Source organism: Dermacentor andersoni, chromosome 2, assembly GCF_023375885.2.
Source record: "Dermacentor andersoni chromosome 2, qqDerAnde1_hic_scaffold, whole genome shotgun sequence".
Taxonomy (NCBI): Eukaryota; Metazoa; Arthropoda; class Arachnida; order Ixodida; family Ixodidae; genus Dermacentor; species Dermacentor andersoni.
In genome coordinates, this window is record NC_092815.1 from 18,413,531 (window position 1) to 18,439,874 (window position 26,344).

A 26,344-nucleotide genomic window follows, 5' to 3' on the forward strand; every position below is an offset into this window, starting at 1 on the left:
CAGTGTGCTTGCATGGCAGGAAGAACAAATGGCTCAGGATGTGAGGATTCTCCTATGCCTTAACCTCAGTGTTTACATTGCTGTGATATTGTGGAAGCTGTCATCAACCAACAGTAGTGCTTGATTTTCTCAAAGCTCCCAAAACCGTGGTACTTAGAAAAGCAATTGGTAAATTCAATATCTTATTACCATTAAGGTGCGACCTTACATGTGAAAATTTAATAGTAAGGCTATATATAGATCAGAAGCACCAAATCACTGCTTGCCCCACAATGCTACGAAGGCTGACTCACCTCCAGCAAGTGTAAGTAGTCCAGCATGAGCGCACCAATGCCTTGAGCAGTGGAAGAAACTGGCTTGCTGTCCCTGAAAGATACAGCAGCTAAATATACACGTAAAAAAGAAAGTACAACCAAGAAATTTCATGTCAAATGGCGGTCACACCTTGTCAGGCAAAGATATGCTAGTTATGCCGTCTCACTGAGTTTTCAAAAATGGCTGCTCTACTTGAGAAATGCAATGCGAATGTGGCTACTGCATTATAAAAACAACTAGTTGAAAGTTTTCACAGCTGTGACGACAATTAAAAATGCCTTTGCTTTGTTAAATAAGTCGTAGTTTTGCCAGAAAGGCAATGCATCAATTGCATTAGCAAATTAGTTGACAGCTATGCGAAGTAAAGATATTAGTTTTATCGGCCACATAAATTTGAAAACATGCACTTGCTAATTATGTTGACAAGCATGGTGCACAAGCAAACATGAACACATATCATGCGATGACTACGGAAACTCGCTGTCAAACGCTGGAGTGAGGAAGCAGGGCAGCAGCAGCGAGCAAATTGACCTTCATGCTGCCTCTCGCTTCAACTAAACGGCGAGAGCACAGTGCATACGACACTATCAGCCCTCGTCGCACCTAGACTCTCTCCCTAGTGCAGATCACTTTCAAGATAAGGCCTGAGTAGCCACGCCATAGGCAGCAGCTGCCAAAGTGAGGCCACCGGAGGTAAGCTGCCATCGTCGGCTCATCCTCACATGCTTTCACTCGTACATACAGCATACGGCACGCAGTGATGATGTTATCACCCTTGGACTTTATACGGAACATCACGGCGATGGCAGAAATGTGCCTGGAGTGTCCATTTAAGGGGAGACACGGCTCTTAGGAGCCGAAAATTTGCCCGAAAATCAAGTTTTCAGAAATGTCATTTTCGTGTTCCTACTACCATCCCACACCTGTCTGCAACTTTTTATTTAAAAATATCTCGTATTGATGGCGTAACAGCGATTCAAAGATTCGTTGCCACACCTACAGCCCTTTAAATTGTGGACAAATTGCGCTTATTTTGGCTGCCTAATACTCGTGAACGGCTCGCTCAACCGCGGCCATTTTGGTATCGTTGAAAAGCTCGCGTGTTTGGTTTCTTTTTATCACTCAGTAAGCAACCCTGCGCTCGCCGCCTTCACAAATGAAACGAGAAAAAAAAAAAAGCGTGCATAGAAAGTCATCATTGGCCAGTTAGGATCATGTGGCTACGATAGCGTCATGTTATTGGCTTAGGGCACTGGATAGGAAAATTTGGCTGGTAGAGGCGCCATTTTGTCTTTAGTTGCGACCGCGCCACAACAAAGATGCCTGGAGGACCGAAAAAGTTCCACACTGTATCAGTTCGGCCGAAAGCGAGTAAAAAATAAGAAACGTGCTAAGGGCACAATATCGCGGGACACTGCAACAGATGAGCAAGCGACTTTTGTCGCTAAGGCACCCGACAACGGCAATGGAGGTGATAGCGGTCCAACATTGCGCGGCCCTGGAACCGATGAGCAAGTGACTCGAGGTGCTGGTGCATCCGACAACGGCGGTGCATTGCGCGACTCTACAACGGGTCAGCAAGCGATTCACAGCGATGCTGGTGATAGCGATGTGCAGACCGACGGCATCCTTCGCGCCGACTCTGGCCGTGTGATAGTTGCGGCTCGCGGCGATGCAGGTGATAGCGTACTGCAGAACGATGGCATCCTTCGTGCCGACTCCGGCAGTGTGAGAGTTGACGCTAGAACTGTCACGAGCAGCGAAATAGCTCAAGTGAGTGCCCGTGATCAAGTCACGCTTGATAGACTCGAGTCGACGCCGGCAACAGCGCGAAAGACTGCTGTTTTCACTGATGCAAGCGACGCGTCATTGGCTTCAGCCGTGGTCATTGCAGCTTTATACGCGATTGTTGACCTGAACCTTGTCAAGGTGCTGCTTGCTGCCTTGCAGTGCAAGGTATGCGGAGGGTGTGCGAAAGTAGTCACGGGCGACCGTGACTACGGCCTCGCCAAGAAGCTGGTCGTGTTGTGCGAGAATTGTGGTGAAATTGCGGCGCAATGGAACTCGCGCTGAGTTGATGGTGAAAAGACATGTAATCCGTTTGAGATTAACATGTTAGCCACACGTGCAATGATCAGCAGTGGAAATGGCCAAACAGTCATCAACGACATCTTCGCGTCGATGGGGCTTTCGCGCTGGGGACTCCACAATAAAACGTTTCAGCGGCACCTAAAGAAGACGCTAGAGCCTGCTGCCACCCGAGCTGCCGCGACCGTTATGACTCGGTGTGCGAAAGAAGTCACTGAACTGTATGAGGACATTAGTTTTGGACACAAAAAGAACATTGCCGTGTGCTACGACGGAACTTGGTTGACAAGGGGACATTCCTCACATATTGGTGTTGGAACTGTTGTTGAACTCTTGACTGGATATGTGCTCGATTACCATGTGATGTCTAACTTTTGTTTGGGCTGCGAGAATGGCCCTAAGCCAGACAGCGAGGGCTATGACCTTTGGAAGTTGAGCCACCAGTGCCAAAAAAACACAAGCTGCAAGTCTGGCCAGATGGAAGTAGATGCAGGCAAAATCTTGTTTGAGAGGTCGCTTCAGCGACATAACCTTCGCTATACCACCATGTTGTGTGGCGGTGACAGCCGCACATACAATGCAATTAAAGAAGCGAAAGTTTACGGATACATTGAAGTAGAAAAGGAGGATTGCATCAACCATGTGAGGAAACGCATGGGCACCGCACTCCGCAACTTATTACAGAAACACAAGGGTGAAGGCAAACGAAGCCTCGGTGGCAAGGGGAGATTGACAGCTGAGCTGGTCGACAGGTTGGCTGTCTACTATGGGCGAGCCCTAAAATCACATGTTGGTGATGTGGAAGCCATGAGCCGCGCAGTGATGGCAACTTTTTATCATGTGACTTCCACTGACAGTTGCCCAAACCATGCCCTGTGCCTAGCTGGTGAGCAGTCTTGGTGCCCCCACAATGCAGCAAAGGCCAAAGGGGAGCCAGAGCCTAGGCACAAATACAATTTGCCTAGTGATGTGGCTGCAGCTCTTTTGCCAGTGTACCAGCGCTTGTCAGAGAAGAGCCTGCTGCAGAGGTGCCTGAGGGGAAGGACTCAGAATTCGAATGAGTCTCTGCACTCTGTAATCTGGAGCCTGCTAGCAAAAGAGCAGCACTGGTCTATTGTTGCAGTACAGGCAGCTGTTGCAGAAGCTGTGCTGCGTTTTAATTCCGGCAACGAGTATGCAGCTGCAGCAGTGCTAGCAGAGCTGGACATGAATATAACATCCACTGGGTCCAGCAGGGCAAAAGAAAAGGACTTGCGGCGGAGTACAAGTTCTACCCAAAAAAGGGCAGCATCACTTGGCCTTGCTAAGGCAGTCAAAAAGAAGCACCATGACAGCATGCATCCCGACTACTCCCCTAGTTCATTTTGAGATATATTGGTGGGGGGGATATGTGAATAAACGGAAATATTTTGGCCCGTTTTCTCAAAGCAGCATTTCTGATGGTGTCATAGTCTTGGAGCAACAATATATTCAGTTGTGCTTATCCTACAGCAGTAATTATTTTTTTGCCAGAAAGGTAGTGAATTCGTCAGTGAAGTAGGCCTAAAATATGAATAAATATCATTCCAGAAAATTTCTAAAAATAATAATTTTTCCTGGCAGCTGCATTAGCTTTTACTTTGAAAATTTTGACATGCTCCAATTTTGGTTCAAACTTGTGAAAAACATTCATTCTTGCCTGGTTGGACCCCTGTGTCATCCTTGATCAATTTAGTATTCAAGCATTTGCCGTAATCACCACGAACATGACCTGAAATGTTCTTTCTCATTTTCTCAAAATGACATTCTTGATGTTAGTGTAGTTTTGGAGTGGCAATATCTCTGGTTCTACTCATCTTATTGCAATAATTATTTTTTCTTCAGAAAGGTGGACAAATTGGGAGTGCAGTAGGCCTAAAATGTGAACAAATATCATTACAGAAATTTTGAAAAAGTAATAATTTCTCCAGGGTTTCACTAATGCCTTCTGCTTACAAAAGTTTGACATGCTGTAACTTCGGCATAAATCAGTTTAGAACATTCATTCGTGTAGCACTGCAACCTCTGATCATTCAACATCATTTTGATGTGCCAGTCTCCTTCATTAACAGCCAGCATTGTAGAGAGAACTTGCCTCCAAATTAGTCCATACAAAAAAACATGAATTGCTTATATTTTGAAAAGTACTTGTTGCATGGGAAAACCAATTGCATATTTGAAATCAGCATGTCAAAATACATAAGTGATGGGAGTTTCATCAAATTGTGGCCACAAATAAAAAAAGAAAATTTAAGTGGGGTGTCCCCCCTTAATTGCTATTGCAATAAAAGTAGATACTCCACCTTCTACTATGTGTGATCTGTGACGAAACAGCAAGAGAAGCAGATGTACAGTGTGTTGTGATAGACATAGGGAAGTCACCTACATGATTAAGAATTAATGGCCGCTTTGCACAATAGTTCACAGCTATCCTGAGTATGTATCATACCGTATTTTCCTATGTATAAGTCGTGGTTCTTTCTGAATTTTTTGTCGATGCATCTTATAGAACAGTGAGACTTATATGCTATCAAAATTAGATCAGATGCTATGGCCACACATTTTCGAGTGGGCATGAAATGATGCTCCACTGCGTATCACCTTCTACCATGCACTGCAACTACACTTCATTGCGCTCGTTGCCGCTACTGCTGCACACTTCACACGTGTTGTCGCAGCCTCGCTAACCATGGCGCCGCATGAGAAGCAAAGTCAGCAAAGTTACAACTTTGGAGAAGTGGCCAAATGGGTTAGTGAGGCATGATTGTGGCAGGGTTTCACAAGGCTGGGTTAATCCCATTTGCGACTGATGGTGATGTTGGCAAGTTGGACACCAGCGAGTCGGAAGATGACCGTGATGTGACAGTGGAACTCCAACCTGAAGTAGTCGTGTTGTTCGTAAGCGACTTGGAGGAGGGCTACTTCGATGGCTCTGACTAAACCCTGTCATGTAAGTTATCAACAGCATTGTTCATGCAATTAGAATAAAATACTTCTGAAAAGTATTCTCTAGACTTTGGAAGGCGCTTGCACGTGTGTCAGCACTGCCTAACACGGGATGCGTGCAGAGGTGGCAACTACTGCAAGCATGTATTTTCGTCACACTTTCTCATGACCTGATCCTCAACACGTTTTTAAATACCGAATAAACAGGTGCGTTTTATACACTGATACAACTTATGTACATTTTTTTTAAAGGAAAAGCTGCCGTTTTGAGGAGGGTGCAACTTATACAAAGGTGCAACTTATAGACCGCAAAATACGGTGATTCTTATTCAGTAACACAACCATCTCTAAGGCGTGGAACAATTTTAAGTGGCAACTCTAGATATTTTAAGGTCCACTGATCTTAAAATAAAATTTGTATGACATGTTCTTCCGGACACTTTGTTCATCATTGAGAAACCACATGACAGAGAATTATGTAGTTTAGTTCTTCCAAAACTTATTAAAGACCCGCATGTGCATTTCTAATCCATGCTCTTCAATGGCTAATTTCTAGTGGCCACACTAGTTGATAATAGCAGTGGGGTTACATTATTGGTCTATGTAACTGAAACAATTGTGCAAATACTTGACAAAAAGAAATTGTTGCAAGTTTTATTCTTCATATTACTGTGCAGCTATTGCAGTTGCTGAAATAGTGGCAGGTTGTTTTGTCCTGAGGACTGCATTAACAGCATAGCAAAGATGAAAGGAACCTTTCATTGCCTCTACCCTATAAACAAGGCTCAAAGAAAGCGGATTAGTGTGGTCTGCCATATAAAGGTTCCCAAGAAAAAGTGCTCATGTACTCTGCAATTACAATAAGTATTAGCCTGATTATGTAAGATCAACACTTGATATTTTTTTATTTATTTTTATTTATTTCAAACACTGCAGGCCCTATTCGGGCCCAAGCAGGAGTGGGTACATACAGCAACGTAAATTACAACTGTCAATTAGCAATTGAGAACACAACAAAAACATGTACATACATCATTGTAACACTATACGTAAAAGAAATAAACATGAACATACAACAGTGCAATACATAAACAAAATAACAATGAAAAAGCGTAACGCAAAAGCAAATGCTTTCATTGCGGCAATTTAGAGGTCAAAGAAAAGGTTATTTGAAAGCTGAACAAACGATTCTGTTGTATTAGCGTTAACTACTTCTTCGGGTAATTTATTCCATAGTGAAATTACGTATGCACTAGCACTGCCCTAGCAGTAGTATGCACTAGCACTGCCAGGACTAGGATGAAAACAGCAGCACTAGTGATGATGTTATGCCAAACCAACATGTACTGGGATATCCTCTTACGTGACCTACACTCCCTCAGGAAGTTTGCATTGCTGCAGAAACCTTTACATGGGCAAATTACAGCCATACCATGCAACAGGATGCTCACATTGAATGCAGCATCACAAGATGTCACCATAACTGCTAGTGTTCCCAGCTTCACACCAACACTCCTGTGGAGCAACGCACCCTTATTTCACAAAGGTGTTGGAAAAATGCACTGCCATATCGCCACTGGCCTGGAGAACATACCAGGATGCCTTTTCTCGAAAGCGGTGCCAGTGCGTCAAAAGTAAGATAGTGCAGCTGAATGCTGTACGTAAAATGACGTTCTTGGGGCTGTGTGTGCTTCATTTATCACAAGTGGATGTAACTTTAGAGATACTTGTAATCTTTATCCCGACTACTAAAGTGGTTCATTGCCAAATCACCCATAGCATCACTGCAGAGTACCAAGTAGAATAGTGAAGCAGAGTGTAGTTGGTAAGATGCCTTGTTCTCACCATGTGGCAAATCAGCTCTGCAAAAATCTGCAAGATGTACTATGTGCACTACATTTGATAGTACTATTGGAGCAAAGCACAGGCCGACCAACCTATGGCTTTTGTGGGTGACTATTACATTGAGAAGTAGTGACGCACCACCTGCGCAATTAAAATCAAAGTAATTTCATTGTAACAATAGCACGAGTCGCAGTGAGCGCTTGACAAGTATTTGCGAGTGAGCAAGGGTTTCAATTTGTTGTTGTGAGCACTAGCTGCATCTCCAGATCATTAGCAGATAATGTGCGATATTTGTCAGAATCTTTCATGGTCACTATTCTACAGTGTGTGGCTGAACCAAGCAGAATATGACGTCAAATTAATGAATTAGTTTCTTTAAAGGTGGGAGGCCACATTCAAAAGTCTAGCACAATGAGGGTGGCGATATGGGCTTGTTGTCAGTCATCATGGAAAGGTACCTGGATAGTTTAACAAAACAAGGACACAAGAAGAAACGAAGAGAAAGACAAGCTTGTCTTGGTCTCCGTTTCTTCTTGTGTCCTAGTTTTGTTGCACTATCCAGATACCTGTCTAGCACAAGATTGATTTTTGTTCTCAGAGTGCAGCTCTTAGGCTCCAGTTCCTGTGGCAAGCATCGGCATCAGCATAACCGAGCGAATGAGCACAGCGGAAGATGAAAGAGTGAACACGGAGCATAGTGGGATGTGAAAGACGCGAGGAGGAAAGCGGAGGAGGAGGGTATGGCGAAAGGGCAGGAAGAAGAGCGTAGTGCGGCGACAATGGCTACGAGATGCCGCCAGAGCTGCGCGTGTCATCTGGGAGGTCTGTCCGCGGCAGTTGTTGTGAATCATGCCCACACATCACCCACGTGCTAGCTCTCGCGATCTCCAGATTAGTGAGGCAGTCGGGCCATACTTCGTCTCATTTGCAGCATGCCGCACAAGACAGATTGTCCGTACCAGTTACAGCGAGTTTTCCAACCCATACCCTTGTACTAGAAAACCAAAACCATAATGCATTGGTTTCGAACATCAGTACTATTTCTTTGACATAAACATTACTCAAAAAACTTTATTTTGTGTTGTTGATGAGCAACAGGAACAAAAGGGGAGTCTAGTGCATCTTATAGGGGGCCCCAGCTATGAACCTGATGCATTTTAGGCCTCTATGTGTTGTTTTTGATATCTTTCACGTGGTTTGGAACATTTGTTTGTTTTTCTCAAAACAAGATTTTGCTTCACCTCATATTACGTGAACTTTGATAACTTGTTCTGAATGAATATTTTGAAATGACATTTTGCAGACTCATTCCTCGCATAGAGTTGCGTGAAATAAATGAGGACAAACAAAATTGATGCAGTATTTTTGAATTTACAGCTCATTTTGCAAATAAAATTTTATCCAAATGCACAAATTTTTTCACTTTGCTTAGTTTTTCAAACATTACTTCTTTACTCTCTATGGTGCCATATATTAAAAAAATGATGGAAAAATAATATTGCTGGCTCACTGCATTTACTAAACCAGTTGTAAACCACTATACATGAATAAACTTGTTTATTCATAAATAAAGGAGAAATTGGTATGTTATTGCGTGGTAAAATTGCAGCATAATGTAGTGCAAATCTATGCTCGTCACTGTCACCAGGTATGCGCTAAAATTGTATCGATGGCCGTTTATAGCAAACTTCGGCATTCAACTGTAAAAACTTATGAAAAACCAATTTCGATTACTATCAAGGAATGCATTTAGCATGCTTTCAGAGGCATTTATTCATGCCACTATGTTGCACTATGTGTTATAGGTGATGTTATCGGTTATATATGTAGAGTATGATGGGTGGATTATTTATTCATTTAGTGTGCCAGCACTGCACAAGGTTCGAAGTTGGTCCTTGAGGAAGTGGTGCTCAACGTAGTACTGGTTGTCTTCCGTATTCGGGTCTGGTTAGACTGAGCTGTCTTCAGGGTCAGCACACGAAAACAGTTAGACAGTCACGCGAAATTGGAGTAAACTCCCAGAGAATGCTAAACGTATTAAATAAAACTGGACTGCACTGATTCAGAGAAGAGTGAGCCAAATTGCAACACTTGAGAAAAAATTCAAACATTAGAATCACTAACATGCCGTGTTACCAGTCGATTCCTCATTACCAGTCGAGTGCCTTGTTTTTAAGTGAGAAGCTATGCTTTTAAAGAGGTCGTACTTTTATTTCTAATTGCTGCCTTCCCATACAACATTACCGAATGCGTGTAGCTAAGAGACAGCCAGAAATGCAAGAAAGTAGGAAAGTTACGACCTCTGACGAATGAAGGTCAAATGCTATGCCCTATCGCACCATGCTACCATATGGTCGCCAACATGAATTGGAATGGTTCATGTTTATAAGGAATGCCATGGCATTCAAATGATAACCACGCATCCAATTTTTATTGCTTCTTTCGTACGTTATTTGAGTGTTCATGCAGCCAGGAGAGGCATAAAAATTATTTTTGAATTACTTATTCAAGGTCTTCACAGGCTCTGAAGTGGAGTATTGGGTGAGAGGGGTTACAATTACAACTTGTACATAAATTCACCATTATGGAAGTGGAAGTTACACAATAGTTAGCGAAAAAGGTTGTATCCAATTTATAAAATTCAGGCTCGAGTAAGAAATTTGTACATGTACAGGTAATTTTATTTAAAACACGTTCACACGACAAGTTTGCATAATCAATTCAAGGTCAATGTTTATAATGTGCACTTAACTCCTGTCAAAAGGTCACGGGATTAACAATATTAGCTATTGTGTCAGGAAGATCATTCCAATATTTAATGGCCTGTGGCAGGGCGGATGAATTAAATGCATTAGTTCTGCCAAAGAGGTGTTGAAAGCTATGTTCATTATATAAATGTCTTGAAGAACGGAGTGGATGAGTTAAGTATAAGGAAAACAAATGCTCACTGTGAATTATTTTGTGCAATAAACAAAGTACCGAAATAGTTCAACGTTTTTCTAAAAGTGGGAGTGTTAGTGTTATCTTGATGTTTGTTACGCTAGAGCGTATGCTTTAATCTCCGACAATAAATTGAGCGGCTCGGCTATGAATAGGTTCAAGGTCACTGATTAGATAAGTTTGGTAACGTGACCAAATGGGCGCAGCATATTCAAGTTGAAGGCGAACAAATGTTTGATGTGCTAGCTTGTGAGTAGTGTGAAGAGCATCGTAAATATTACGCTTCAGGTAGCTGAGTGTACTTGATGCTTTTGCTGTAATTGTGTTGGTATGAGTTGACCATGAAAGAGTTGGTGTAAGATGGACTCCTAGATACTTATACGAGGATGTGATGGAAAGAGAACGTTTGTTAAGCGTATAGTTAAATGAAGAATTCATGCGTTTACAACTAAAGGTAATCAACTTCCATTTATCTGTATTTAACGTCATTTGCCATGAAGAACACCAATGGGAGATTTGATCAGGGTCTTGTTGAAGAGCAATGAGGACATGATGCGCTTGAATCTTTCAGTATACGACGCACTCATCCACATGTAACTGAATGGTCGATGAAATACCTGAGGCAAGGTCATTTATGAAAATGAGAAATAAAAGTGGACCCAGCACGCTACACTGAGGTACACCGGACGTAACAGACACATCAGAAGAGTAGTTGTCAATGACTATGAACTCTTTATGGAATGACAAGAAGTTTTGAAGCCATGAGACAGTTAGGGAGTTGAGGTTAAGGCAAGATAGTTTGGAAAACGGCTAATGGGCCTATAATTTTTCAGTTCTTTAATGTCTACCTTTTTGTGGATTAGTATAATGTTTGCATTCTTCCAGTTTTCTGGGATCCTTGCAGTTGATAGACATTTCGTATAGAAAGCCGCCAGTTTTTCAAGCATTATGTCTCCTCCATCTTTGATTAAATTGACTGTTATTCCATCTTCTCCTGCCGCTTTTCCTAATTTCATATCTTGCAAAGCCCTCCTGACCTCATCTCTAGGTATAGGAAGAGTTTCTGTATTCTGTTCATTATCGTTCCGAATGGAGTTCTCCTGAGTCCTCCGGGTACTGTACAGGTCAGTATAGAAGTCTTCCTCTGCATCTATTATACCTTCGAGATTGCTGATGATATTGTCCTGCTTATCTTTCAGTGCATACATCTTGGTTTGTCCTATGCGAAGTTTCCTTCTCACTGATTTAAGGCTGCAACCATTTTTTACGGCTTCCTCAGTCTTTCTCACGTTATAATTTCGAATATTGCTTATTTTCACCTTGTTGATCAGTTTTGACAGTTCCGCGAATTCTATCTGATCTCTTGAGTTGGACACTTTCATTCTTTATCGTTTCTTTATTAGGTCCTTTGTTATTTGGGAGAGCTTGCCTACTGGTTGCCTTGGTGCCTTGCCTCCCACTTCAGTTGCTGCCTCTGAAGCCAGCCTTGTTACGGTTTCATTCATTAGCTCTATGTCATCATCATCATCTCTCTGATCTAAGGCTGCTAATTTGTTTGCAAGTGCCAGCCTAAATTTGCCTGCTTTTACCCTTACTACCTCTAAGTTGACCTGTTTCTTCTTGACCAATTTTACTCTTTTTCTCTTCAAATTGAGGTGCATCCTAGCCCTCACGAACCTATGATCACTGCACCTTACCCTACCTATCACTTCTACATCCTGCACTATTCTGGGATCAGCAGAAAGTATGAAATCAATTTCATCTCTTGTTCACACATACAGTGCATACCAAATAGGTTGTTTCGATAAAGAGAAGCATAAAATACATCTCAGGTCAACACGATGGATACTAAGGCAGTTATTAACAATGGGAAGCACAGAATGATTGATAATGACATCTGCTTGTAACAGGGGGCATGACATCAATATCCCTATAAAATATAAACTAAAATGCATGTTTGTGAACACACAGTTTGTAACACAGGATGTGAAATTACTACATTACATATCAGCAGAACCTCGTTGATACATTCCTCTTATGTACATTTTCTCAGCACAGATGTTCGCAATCAAGAACACAAAGAAATTACCCAATAGAGTTATACCTAGTCATATTTCACCAGTTCATATGTTCCCAGAAAACAAAATTTTTCGGCAACAACGTTCAGTACGTCGCTGAACTGCAAACGTCCGATACGTTTTCCGGCCACTAGATCCCATGTAAACAAGAAAATGCGCAAGGCAAGTACAATCAAGAACAGTATAGCTGCCCCCCGTGGCAGCTTCACTGCAATACTCGCCTGCCCGTCTCATGTGAAAACGCTGGCACGCACGCAGTTTCTCATTTCAGTACCAGCAAAGCTTCTCCTCAGTCGTCACACATGGCTTCACAGCTATCACCGCGATAAGCATCCTCGCCTATCTGTTTAACAGAGTGTGGTGCCATCGGAAGCGTAGCGCACACTTTTAACAGATGATAACCGAATTGTGGCGCCATTTCCTGCCACATACTGCAATCGTATGCGTTTTCCAGTCGCTATACACCATATGTGAACAAGAAAAGGCGCGAGACATGCGCGATCAAAAACAGTATATAGCTATATAGCCGCCCGTCTCTCTCACATGAAAAGGATGGGGCGCACAGTTTCATATTCCAGTACCAGCAACTGCATGCTTTTAGTAATCCATAATCCAAACGTGCCACCCTTCCCTGCTGCAGGCGGCAGAATGTGGGCATCATGTTTCACTTCGGTGGCATCCCGTGTCTGGTGCCAGCTTGATTTCGTTTTGGTTTCTGGTCGCCCTCTTAAAACACCTCGCAATAGGAAAATAACAAAATGTGTCTCGGGGCCACCACAGAACCACCAGCTTTACGCGTCAGCGTCTTGTGCCACAACGATCCGCGCGACGCTTTGGATTACGTAGATGTAAACAATAATTGAGCCTGTCAAATTTTTTCGTTACTTCAGATCGTACGTTTTCCCTGCTAATACGTTTTTTCTCGAGGTTTTTTCCAAAACCTACAAACAAGGTTCCACCATATACAGAGGGCCCGCTTAACAAGGCACTGCATTTGTGTTGTGACAGTGCTATGAGAATGCCACGTATAGCGAGGACTCCTGAAGAGCAGAGTGCATACGAGGAACGGCAAAGAGAAGAGAGACAACAATGTGAACAACGGCATCGTGCTTGTGCCATGGATGGACACCGTGTCCAGGATGCTCAGCACAAGGGACAAGTACGGCAGGATGATGATTAATGTTGTGAAGCCTAAAATGTCAAGCAAAAAAGGTACAACGCAATGAATCGTTTCAAGGGTGCAAATTCTAAATTTAGGACTTGATGCAGGATTTGGATTTAGTTGCTGTGTGGTTCTAAGTGGTTCTAGGTACTGTGGTTCCAGGTTAAGTGCATTTCACTTGTCTTTGGTCCACTCTTTGTAGGTGCACGAAGTAGCGATGCAAGCCAAGTCGCAGGCCATTTAAACCTCTTTGGCTAATAATTAGATAAAGTGCATGTACAATGTCACGATGTAAATAATTTCAAGCCACATCACAATGGGTAATCATTCTAGGTGCCGTTTACAGCTTCGCTGTCCAACCACCTTCACAGCGTGGATAGGAGCCTAAGTATTTTTTTGAAAAATGGAAGCCCTCTATGCAGATGAAACCAATGGCATGCCATTAGCAGCAATCTGAAGAAGTGTCTCATTTCTTTGTTGTCCTTCCTAATGAATTAATCTGTAATATTTTTTCAATAAACGCCTTATTCTTTCTACGGCAGTTATGTCAACATTAGGTGTTAGAGTGACTTTAATAACATCAATTTCACTTGTCTGCGACATGCTATCTTTTGCGCGGCTTTTTCTTTCATGAAAGTCGTTCAAAAAATTGTTCAAGAAATTGCAGTGCACTTGAGACGTAGCCCAAACTAGAAAATTTATATATTTGAAATAAACTGGAACTTACTTTGTGGATACCTCTACTCTATTAATTTCAGTAACTGCAGCAGTTTAGTTTTGTGTTCGGTAATTCACTTTGAGTTTTGTTGTAAATAATTATGCTCACATATGCCATGGCACTAATGAAAGATTAAACTGCCGACAAAGGACAGACACAATGAGAGAATTGAATAAAGGGAAATCAGACATCTACCCGTTCGTAGCAATTGCTACAAAGGAAACCCATACGGGTTCTTCGAAAGGAAAGCCTCATAGTTGAAGAAAAATTTGTCCTGGTCCGGGACTCGAACCCGGGACCACCGCCTTTCTGAGGAAGCTGCTCTACCATCTGAGCTAACCAGGCGGCTAGCAGATGGCAGGGCGAAGTCGAATTTGTCGACAACACGAAGCAAAGGCAAGTGTTTGACGTAGTAGTTCTGCAAAAACCCGCAAGGTGGAGAGAAGTAATGAATAAAGGGAAATCAGACATCCACCCGTTCATAGCAACTGCTACAAAAGAAACCCATAAGGGTTCCTCGAAAGGAAAGCCTCATAGTTGAATTATGTACATTGTATCGTTTCAATAAGTTCACAGAGCACAGTAGCACAGCTGTGTGACTCGACCAACACTGAACTGTGCTTTCTAATGTAATCAATGCGGCAGCGATTTACCAAGGCAGCAGTTTGCATAAATGAAAACAAAAAAGCAATTGAAATCACCAAGAAGCCATTTGCTGTTCAAGTTCATGAAGCAGACCACAGTGCAGCTTGTAGATGGGTGCAAGCAGTGAGAAAAGTGAGGCTGTTTCAGATGAGCCAAGTTTTTCAGCCCATTCCCGAAAGGCCTGCGAAAAAGAAGTGTACACAGCTCCAAAAATGCATCCCAGGCAAATCTCAAGTATACAGTGTCCTTTTTACCACTCATCTCTTCTAGCAGCCCATAACAGATACAAACTATGCTGCTTTATTTAGGAAAACTGATATATTGCTTTTTTTTTTTTTCAAGTAAAATACGACTTTCTCAAGTTTTACACTGTGAGAAGTTTCTACAACTAGCCTTCAAAATCAATGCTTTCCAAATTTTAGTTGGATAAGAAAAGCATTCGAATCTCCCCAGTGGGATACTTCTCAAGAGGTTGTCAATGTTAACTGGAAGATAAGACGGGCTCTCGACAGTAAAGGAATAAAAGTGACCCAAAGAGAGGTGAGCCTGTTTCATTCTTGTCTTGAGCTACTATAATGAAAACACGATAAATTAAAGACATAATGTAGAAAATTAAGCTGAGACTTGTGCCCAGCAATAGAAAGGAGGGGTTCAGAGGGGGACACATGAAGAGACAAGTGCCTTCAGTCAGAACCAAAGCCTGAATTGCACAATAGTACTTCCAAATTTCTCCACAATTACCGACAAAAAATACAAAAATACATTTATTTATATCCCAAATTCGGAAATGTGATACAGTATTTAAAACAAAGCCCAAACTGTTAGCAAGTGCGAACATTATGTCAGTTATAAAAACTTTTGTTATATAAATTTTGTCTATGCAAATATAACTTCCGTCTATCTCGATCAACCTTATTGGTTTACAGCACATGTGGTTTCATGAGAACATTCATTTTATGAAAATTTATTGTGTTTCAATGCATTCTGATTCAATTCTTGGATGTTTCGTACCTGAAAAATAATATAAACAAGCCAAAACAATAGGTTTCTTAAGTAGTCTCTGATTAGCATCTTTCATCAAAACATGGCCTGGCTTGCTTAAGCACAGTTTCCTGTGGTACACAATATGTACTCTACATGGCACTATCAGCTGACCAGACACGAGGCACATTGAAAATCAAGCAACAAGAATGCAGAGCCAACAGTACAGAAGAAAGCACACAGGAGCCTATGTTCCCATGTGTAGATATCTTCAATGCCAGCCTGTGGTGTTCAGTAAGATTAAATTGTGAGAATGCAATACTTGATATGCATACAAAAGCCCGATATGCATGCACAGCCTTTTGTTGGGGGACACTACTAGCAAGCCTTTGTAACATAGCTGAGGCAAGCTGAAGGCACTATGTGGCTTCAGTGGCATATACTGTAACAAATACAAGCAGTTATTACACGTTTTTGAGAATGTAGAAGACACAATTTCAGTGTCACTCTATACTGCAAAAAATATTATTAAATATTCCTTGAACTAGCATTTTGTGGTGTAGACGCCTGATCCAAATTTCCAGAAACAATTATTCAAAGCATAAAATAGTCTTTTAGTGCCCCTTTAAGAAGCTCTACAATATAGCCATTGCTGTCAATTATTGCAATACTAAGTGCTCTTTATGTGGTGCTGAGTTGGATACAATAAGAATCAGAGTGATGAACTGAACTGGAACTGAACCAAAATCGGAGCTCGAACTGTTATCTTCAGCTGAACTGGAATCGAACCACCCCATTATTTTTTTTGCCATATTAGAATTGAACCTGAACCAAAACTTATTGAAGGAACTGTTTCGAACAAGTTCAACAAACTGTTCATAAGCTTCTGAAGACCACTGTTCCCATAGTGAAAAATTTTGTCTCTAGATTTACGACTTTCTTTTCAGATTATTGGCAAATTTATTTATTAGGTGGCCGGCTACTTTTTTTGTTGATGTAACAGAATAAATGGCAATACTTTAGTGACCTTTAGAATGCACTTTATTATTAAAAAGTGCAGTTGCCTTGTACGCAGCTACTCGTTGTGAGGGCCGATGCAGCAGCATAGCGGACAACCGAGCAAACCGGGGCCAGTGTCAAAATGCTGCAGTGTCCTGCTCCCACATGACCACATACTCGTCGTGATGTCACAACACAGTAGAAACAAAATCGAAACTGGATTTAGAAAAGCTGATACAATAAATTATTTACAGCGCTCTGAGGCTGGCTATTATTTCTTCTAGGGTTTGGAGGTCTAGGATCTTAGTAAAACGTAAAAAAAAAGAAAAAAGAACAGCAGAGACACTTCAGACTGTTTACATGTGGGAACGTGAAAGCATTATACCGTTTTTAGACATAGGAAAGTCATGAAACCACTCCTTTTATACACTCATGACGTGGCACCACCTCCTCTCCAATGGCTGTGCTGTCACGTGGCCAATTACGCATGCACTTGGCCACATGTTTAGTCAGCAAGATGGCTGTGACATGACATTTGCAATGACACACACACTAGGCACACCTTTAGTCAGCCAGAACTGTGGAGCCATGGTGGCATCGGAGAAGTGTACTAATCTCGTAACTCAGAGGCCTGGATTCGATTCCCATTCACACTGAAATATGCGAAATTGTCTTATCAAGGCCATTAATTTACTTTGCTTAGAGGAACCTCCCCGAGAAATTTGATGTCAATTCAAGCATTCTTTACAGTGATTTTACTCTCTGCACTGTCGGTCATTTTTGGAACCATCTTTCAGTCACGCCATGACGAATTTTTTCGTAATGGGCATATAATGCTTTCGCATTAAAATATGAATATAGTCAAAAGTATCATGTCAGTACCCTCTAAACTTCAATTCCTTATGAACTCATAAGTACTGGTCCAAATCGGTGTGAACCATTATATTTTTGCCCGGGAGCTGAACCTGAACCCAACCAGAAAATATGCAGAAGTCTAAACCTGAACCTGAACAGAAACCAAAACTTTTTGGTTCGACGCCCTGATAAGAATTATGACGAAAGCTCACACTAAAAAAACACTTGTTCAGCTTGGAACATTCAGCACGAAAGCAAAAGCAAAGCAAGGGCAGTTTTTGCAGACATGACAAATTTAATCAATTTTTTTATGAGAAACTAATTTTTCTGACTGATTTCTTTTATAATGTAGTAGTACTATTTCAGCGCATGAAATGCGACAAAGACTCCTATATTTTCTAAAAATACCTTACCGCTTTCTTCTGCAAATGCTAAATTTGCAAGCTATCCAATTTTTTGCATAGGTTTCACAAGACCCATGTGTTTTCTAATTTGCTTCTGACGCAGGGGTTATATGCTAATATATTACTGCTCACTGAAGCCTTCTTAAGTATTCCATCTAAAAACAGTTTTGAAAATCTCAAGTGCAAATATCTGAAAGGTGCACTGACCATGATAACATTAGGTCAACATTATGCCAATATTATATTAACCAAATTCAAAAACTGTGTGACTGCCAAGGTAATAACTGAATGTGTAGGGACTTCCGAAGACATAATGTAAGAACACTTTGCACAGCCCCGATGTTTTATACCAAGCCATGCACAATACAAGGCGAACCATCCTTATCTTGGCATTCAAATGAAGCTAGGGTGCCACAGACAAACGCTCGCATAGATGGCGGCGCCACATTTTCCTCTAGGTTGTAGCATTTTAAAAATCCCTGTGATTGAAATGGAAAATTGATATCTGGAAGACATTGAAATACTAAATACTTCAAAATCCCACTGTTACCTGACTTCTGCCCCACAGGGCCCCTTTCAGTGATTTCAAACATCTTCAAAAAGACCAATGAAAAGCTCCTAACAAACATGTAAAACACAATGTAGTTGCAATACTTTGCTGTGGTAATAATAAATTTCAATTATTCAACTCTTGGCTTTTTCCAGAAAGGAACAGCTCCTAGTACAACTCTGAGAACACCCCAACTTTCTTGTTCCTCATAAATGACCTTTGAGTTAATGCTAAATAAAACTTGTTTCCTTGTCCTTTGAATTAAGACCAGCCATTATGTTAATACAGTCAGTTTTAGATAAACAAAAGGTATGACAAAAAAGAATTAACGTAAAAATTATGAAAAATCAGAAGAAAGAGCTCTGTTGTAGACTAGCTTCACAATCACAGTTCAGAACATGAACATTTATGGCAATAAGCTAGTCACTCAAGATCAGTATCATGATATCAGGCTGATTGATTGATAATATGCTTTGTTGTCATTTTTGCCCATATGTGTTGCTGCAGTGGCTGTAAGTGCTGAGAGTGGGGGCTGGATGCGAAAGACAATGAAGCATATCACCTACCACGACTACCACTTCCAGGTCCTTCTTGTAGCTGCGTTCTGTCATCAGCAGCTCCTTGCTAACAAAGTACTCCAGCGGAAACATCTGAAATCAGAAGGAGAGGGCAGCAGCAAGCAAAAGGAAGCTGTGTGATGGCTTTCCAATAAGGTAAATTCCAATACCTAACACTTCGCGAGACAGCTGTGAACACAAAAACGAATAAAAATTTTGGTGGCATCATCTTACAAGTTCAAGAGGTATCTTTTTAATGTGCTGCAATACATAAAAAGCGAACTTAATGTGGTTCTAAATTCAATCAAAAGTCGAAGTTTCACCCAAAAGGCAAAGCACTGATTGTGATAGAAAATTATTAGACAGCTATACGAACTTAAATTAGTAGTTTTATCAGTTGCATAAACTGCTGTAAACATTTGTTTCCTAACTTAATTATTAAGCATGTTGTCACACACACACAGGCAAACACAAACATCTCACTCGATGACCGCAGACACTCGCTGTCAGAAAGCTGGCGTGATGAGTGGCAGCAGCAGCAACCAAATTCCCCTTCGTGCTGCCTCTTGCTTCAATGCAAACTAGACTCACAAGAATACAGAGCATACAAAGCCATCACCTATCGAGCTGCCTAGCCTTTGAACCCACTGCAGATTAATTGCTTCACTCAGCCACTGCAGCCAGAGCAGAAGAGGTGATGCGCACTAACATGCCCCCTTCAACCCCCAACTCCTCCTAGCGTGCTTGAGAAAACAGTATGCACCCTGCCTCCGTCCCTTGCGCGCGCAAAAAGACACCGCCACATCAAGCCACCATCCTTCTTGGCACACCTTCTCAAGCTCTCCCTCACACCTACAGCATACAGTAAGCGGCCACAATGTAATCGCACTTGGACTTTACACGGAACATCATAGCATCAATGATGGCAGAAATTCACTTGGAGTGTCCATATAATTGCTGTCACAATAAAGCTAACCGACGCAACAGATTGATGAAATACTGTAGCTGAATTTTCCAAGAGTGAAACATGGCCAGTGCATCAGAACCATACTGTTGCCATGGGCAGCTGTTGGGGGATGTTGGAAATTATGCTTTGAAGGTGGAAAGGGTGAAATCCTTCTTGCGAATAGGTTTTAGGGCAGTTAGGCTGCATTTAAATACAGTAGCATTAATTTCAGCTTCTGGAGCAAGAAAAGGCAGTTTAAAAAGCAGTGAATAAATGTCTTTAGAACATACAATATCATGTGTTCATCTGATTAAATTAAATGCTTAAATGTTCTATATTATTGTGATCTGTGGAACAGTAAATGTTCCACTTGTTGCGGCTTAGCACCCCCACATTTCGTGCTTTTCTGCTGGCGACGGCTGGGGATAGGCGCGACGCTAGAGTGCCATCCATTTTTGGAGCTAGTTGCTTCGGCAGGTGAGTTGTTACACACTCCTTAGCGAATTCCGACTTCCATGGCCACCGTCCTGCTGACTTAAGCAACCAACACCCTGCATGGGTTCTCATGAGCGTCCCGACTTGGACGCCTTACCCCGGCGTTTGGTTGTGCTTACCAGTTCCAGGTAAGTTCCAGTTCCTGGCGCTTACCAGGTAAGCGCCAGTTCTGCTTACCAAAAGTGGCCCACTTGGCACTCTCATCGCAGCGGGAGGCCTCAACCCAGAAGGCCTCCCGTACACCCATTGAAAGTTTGAGAATAGGTTGAGGACATTTCCACCTCAATGCCTCTAATCATTCGCTTTAACACGTGTGACTGCTCTCCCATCGAGCGCCAGCTATCCCGAGGGAAACTTCGGAGGGAACCAGCTACTAGATGGTTTGATTGGTCTTTCGCCCCTATACCCAGGCCGGACGATCGATTTTCACGTCAAAATTGCTTTGTACCTCCACCAGAGTTTCCACTGGCCTCGTCCTGCTCAGGCATAGTTCACCATCTTTCGGGTGCCAACGTGTGTGCTCTCGCTCCACCCCGGCGACGCGTGAGCGCCTGGGACGGGCGATTGCTGCTCCCTTTTTCGGACCCCTGTGCGCTAAGGGATCGCAACGCAGCGCGCAACGAGCCTTCACGTTTCATTGCGCCATTGGGTTTTGAGAGACCCATTGACTCGCGTACATGTTAGACTCCTTGGTGCGTGATAAAAATCAAGAGTAGGACAGATGGAAGATTAGAAATTTAGCATATAAAATACTTATGTGGTAGTGTCGTTGCCCAAAATGGTATATTATCTTACTTTAGTAGCTGCAGAAGTTTTGGAGCTTTGAAAATGTATGGCGCATTGGTCTGAGCTTACATGACAAGAATACCACGTGGTAGCAATGTGAAGCACACATTTAAATCCAAAATGACTGGCACTAACAACCCACATAGCCAGATACATCCATTAGATGCGCATAATATGGTACATCTTGGACATTCAGTGTGTCCGCTAGATATTCAGATTTATCTAGAAAATGCTATATGGATGTACTAAGGACCATTGCAAATGCATCCAGAATATGTAAGTGGTACATTGTGGGGATGTCAGGGCTGGATATATGCAACATTTATTCAGCATCATCAACATCAGCCTGTTTCATGTCCAGTGCAGGACGAAGGCCTCTCCCTGCGATCTCCAATTACCCCTGTCCTGTGCCAGCCGATTCCAACTAGCATCAATTGAAGTCATAGCGCTGGATTGACAGGGACATGAAAGACGACAGGATGTGCGCTTTGCCAAGCGAATTTGCACCCGTCAATTTCCTAATTTCATCGCTCTAACTAGTCTTCTGCCATCCTTGATTGCGTTTCCCTTCTCTTGGTACCCATTCTGTAACCCTAATGGTCTAACAGTTATCTAACCTGCACATTACATGAGCTGCCCAGCTCCATTTTTTTCTCTTGATGTCAATTAGAATATCGTCTATACCCGTTTGCTCTCTGATCCAAACCGCTCTCTTTCTGTCTCTTAACATTATGCATAGCATTCTTCGGTCCATCACTCTTTGCAGAGTCCTTAACTTGTTCTCAAGCTTCTTTGTAAGTCTCCAAGTCTCTGACCCATATATCAGCACTGGTAAAATGCACCGATTGTATACCTCCCTTTTCAATGATGATGGTAAGCTTCCAGTCAGGAGCTGGCAATGTCTGCCGTATGCATGATCCAACCCATTTTTATTCTTCTGTGAATTTCCTTCTCATGATCAGGGTTCCCAGTGATTGACATAAGTAAACATACTCCTTCATAGAATCTGGAGGCCAACTGGCGATCCTGAACTCTTGTTCCTTTGTCCGGCTATTTATCCGTATCTTTGTCTTGTGCATATTAATATTCAATCCCACTCTTACACTCACTCTGTTAAGGTCCTCAATCATTTGTTGTAACTCAGCTGCATTGTTGCTGAATAGAACAATGTCATCGGCAAACCGAAGGTTGCCGAGATATTCACCATCAATCTTTACTCCTAAGCCTTCCCAGTTTAACAACTTGAATACTTCTTCCAAGCACGTAGTGAATAGCATTGGAGAGATTGTGTCTCCCTGTCCGACCCCTTTCTTTATAGGTATCTTCCTGCTTTTCTTGTGTAGAATTAAGGTAGCTGTAGAACCTCTGTAGATATTTTCGAAGGTATTTACGTAAGGGTTTTCCACTACTTGATTATGTAATGCCGCTATGACTGCTGGTATCTCTACTGAATCAAATGCCTTTTCGTAATCTATGAAAGCCACATAGCAAGGCTGATTGTACTTGGCATATTTCTCGATTTCTTGATTGATCATGTGGATGTGATCCATCGTACAGTATCCCTTCCTGAAGCCAGCCTGTTCCTTTGGTTAACTGAAGTCATGTGTCGTCCTTATTCTATCGGAAATTATCTTGGTGAATATTTTATACAATACTGAAAGTAAGGCAATGGGCCTATAATTTTTCAATTCTTTAGCGTCTCTCTTCTTATGTATTAGAATAATGTCTGCATTCTTCCAGTTTTCTGGGACCCTTGCAGTCGATTGACACGATAGATGCCCACAACATCCTGCCAGATACATTTATTACATCTAATAGATATCCATATTAACCACACTTACATCCAGAGGACATCCACTGTACTATGTACGGCTGTACCCGCAACATCTGATAGATATTCACATTGACATCCACTGGATGTACCTTGTACTATTTTTGGCTGTTTCTTACATTTGTCATGCATGCGTGCACTGCGCCTCTTCAGTTTGTTGTCCCAGACTGCCCCAGACTGCTTGAAATACTATTGCAGCCAGCGAGCATTGGCGACGCAGCTTCTCGGACAGTCCTGGACTGTTTGGGACAACAAATCAATGTGCCATAATTACTAACCATGAAAAACTCAAGTTGTCACCACCAGCATCTTTATTGTGAAACCTCTCATTGGCATAAACCGTTTGACAAGTCTGTAATGATGTACACAATATATGCAGTGAAATACAATGGCAGACTGCAGACCTTACAGACAAACTAAATTGCTGCACATAATGAAAAACTGCCTCTGTCTTATGAAAATAAAGTGGACACTAAATATACAACATAATGCCATCTCTTGGTTTCTGAAAGGCACAATGAGCACTTAACACACAAACCGATACAAAAATATCACATATGTATAACAGCTAAGCATAAACATACTAAAGGATAAATAGAATGAGACAGTAAAAGCAACACTTGAAAAGGAATAGTTAGCTCATAAAAAATGAGGCAAGTTCTTCTTAGGTGAGCAACAGCGCAGTATCAGCTGCACTCTGTCCAGTAAAATAAAACACAAAGGGTACATTATGAGACTTAATTCTCATGAACAAAAACAAAAGCCAAATTCACAAATGGAAGCATCAAAGCACTATTTGATTAGCCTTGTACTCAGCGAAAAAGAAGTAGAAAGAATAGAAATAATGTAGTGAAACATAAAGGAGAGCAACAGCTGAAGGCCCAAAACAGCAATATCCTACAGAAAAAAACAATCTGAAAATCTCCAATGTGTTAGTACAATGATAAATTGCGTAAGAGAAGCAGGCATCCCCCTGCAGCAGAAGGGTGCCAAATTAGCTTCTTCATAAAGGAGAAAAATCCTGAACACAGCTGCTGCATAAAAAAAAAAAAAAAAGTTTTAACATATTCCTCTCACTCTTAGAAATGGAAACTCTTGCAAATGGCACAAAGCTATTATAATTAGGAAGTATCTTAATTGTTGCCTCATTTTACTTGAATAAGTAAGCATGCAGTACAACAATGGTACGCTCTATAATTTATTCGAGTAGAATAACTATACCATATTTCCATGCGAGTAAGACTACAGCCAATTCGTGTGTAGATTCATGGCTCATAAGGAATGTCAATGTAATTGCAATTAGTGGTTACCTGGTACCACAGTACACTTGGTGTGCGCTAGTCAACCATGTGCAGTGGCCCCAGACCACACCATGAGAGTGCTGAGCAACTTGTAGCAGTATCGAATCGGAAAAACAGTCTCAATGCTTTCCACACTCAGCCTGACACCAGGTAACAGGATTCTACATTTGTCACATTTTTGAAAACATACAGCACTCCTTATAATGCAATCAGGTGCTATGAAAGGCCAAAGCGTTGATTCAGGTGATGCTGCAGATGAGCTGCTACATCTATACTTCCATAGCATTATCTGGTTGGTGTTCACACATTGGGCTCAACAAAGCAGCAGTGGTTAATTGCATTGGCCCCTGCAGCAGTACCACCAAGGAAACATGTTGCAGTGAGTGCTCATCTTAAGGTTGCCACTTCGAAGGGAAACATTCTTTTTTTTGTGTGTGTGCGCTGAAGACAGTGAGGTTTAGCCTTGTAGTCATTACTGTGATTACAAGTTAGACCACTACTTGTTTCAAAAGAGGAAAAAAATTTGTCTGCACTCCTAAAGACACATTGGACAATGCTATGCGAGGCTGGAGGGTGAATCAAACTTGGAAGATCACTCTCTTGCTGGTTGGCTTGAGCATCCTAAACATGAAAAAGAGGACAGAATTTTTATGACTGTGCAGACACATTGCTTGTTAATTACTTATCCCGCATTCACAAATGTGCTCTTACTTGAAGCCAATGCTTGACTTTGCCACTATAAGGACAGGTGTGAATGTGCCCAAGACACTCATTGCCCTTCCTTAGGTGCATTTGCATCGGCCTTTATCTTGACCAAATCAGGCATGGACTTCAAGTTAAGGCACATTTATGAATGAGGGGGTAAGACATACAAATTAGCTTAAGACACATAAAGTAACTGCTTTTTAGCTTCTCTAAATTTAGTAATTAGGTTAAAATCCCAGAACAGAAATCCACAGCTATAGCATCTCCTTTATCATGGAAGCAGATCTAAGGCATCTGCTTAAATAGTAGCACTGATAATGAAATTTGTCCTTGCAAGTAGTAGAACACAGCACGCACAGCTTTATATAATACGCAGAAGTTTTGACTGTTCAAGAACACGTGAAAGTACATGGCTTGTGCCTACAAATGATACAAGCACGTAATACTGCACACTATACACAGGAGCTATGTAAACGTACAGAGGAGCAACAAAGCGCACGAAAGATCACCTAGCTCTACAGACAGTCCTTATTACACGAGACGTCCACCAGCAGACAGAACAAAAGCAATGCATGAATGGGGACTAACTCACAACATTGAGCACCGCTATCAAAAATGTGTGCCAGAACCACTGAAACCATTGTGTCATTGTGCACAAAACCTGCGGACTGCGAGAAGCACAGCTCAAGAAAGACCAATACGAGACAAGAATGTCGTTTCTCTATTGCCATTTGTTTCGGGTTGCAGTTCAGCTGTTCAAACTTGTCTTAGCCATGCATCAATTAGCTTAGTTTAATACTATTCCGACAAGAAACACCGCTGACATGCCTTGAAGGGCACTGCTGAAACCATTGTGCGTTTGTGTTGTACATCAGCTCTTCTGGCCCATGCTAAGCCCTCATTACTGGCACACAGGAGAAGAAAGTACAAAAACAAACTGTTGACATACCTCGAAAAGCATGTGCCTGCTGACGACCAGACACCACTACAGACATGGTGAGAAATGAAGTGTCACAGCATCAGCACTGCAATGTAAAAGTGGTTCGTTGTGAGAAAGGAAAGGGTGGCGCACTATCTTGCTATCTTCTGCAGCCCTTGAGGGAGCACGGCATAGAAGAGCATGGCTCAGTGCCAGCACTGAACCACAAGCTCACACATGCCCGCATATGCGCTTGCTGC

The 26,344-nt window shown here is 42.0% G+C and overlaps 1 protein-coding gene across 4 annotated transcripts in view; it reads right to left on the reverse strand.

The window, feature by feature from the left end:
* Nucleotides 1-26,344, reverse strand: part of LOC126542836 (FERM, ARHGEF and pleckstrin domain-containing protein 2-like) — a 235,961-nt gene that overhangs the window by 83,960 nt on the left and 125,657 nt on the right. For all 4 annotated transcript variants that reach the window (XM_050189952.3, XM_050189951.3, XM_055077475.2 and 1 more), the window contains 3 exons: nt 19,111-19,194; nt 14,812-14,936; nt 294-366 (listed from right to left, as the gene is read on the reverse strand). In XM_050189952.3, coding sequence (XP_050045909.2) covers nt 294-366; nt 14,812-14,936; nt 19,111-19,194 — 282 coding nt within the window. The remainder of the gene's footprint in view (nt 1-293; nt 367-14,811; nt 14,937-19,110; nt 19,195-26,344) is intronic.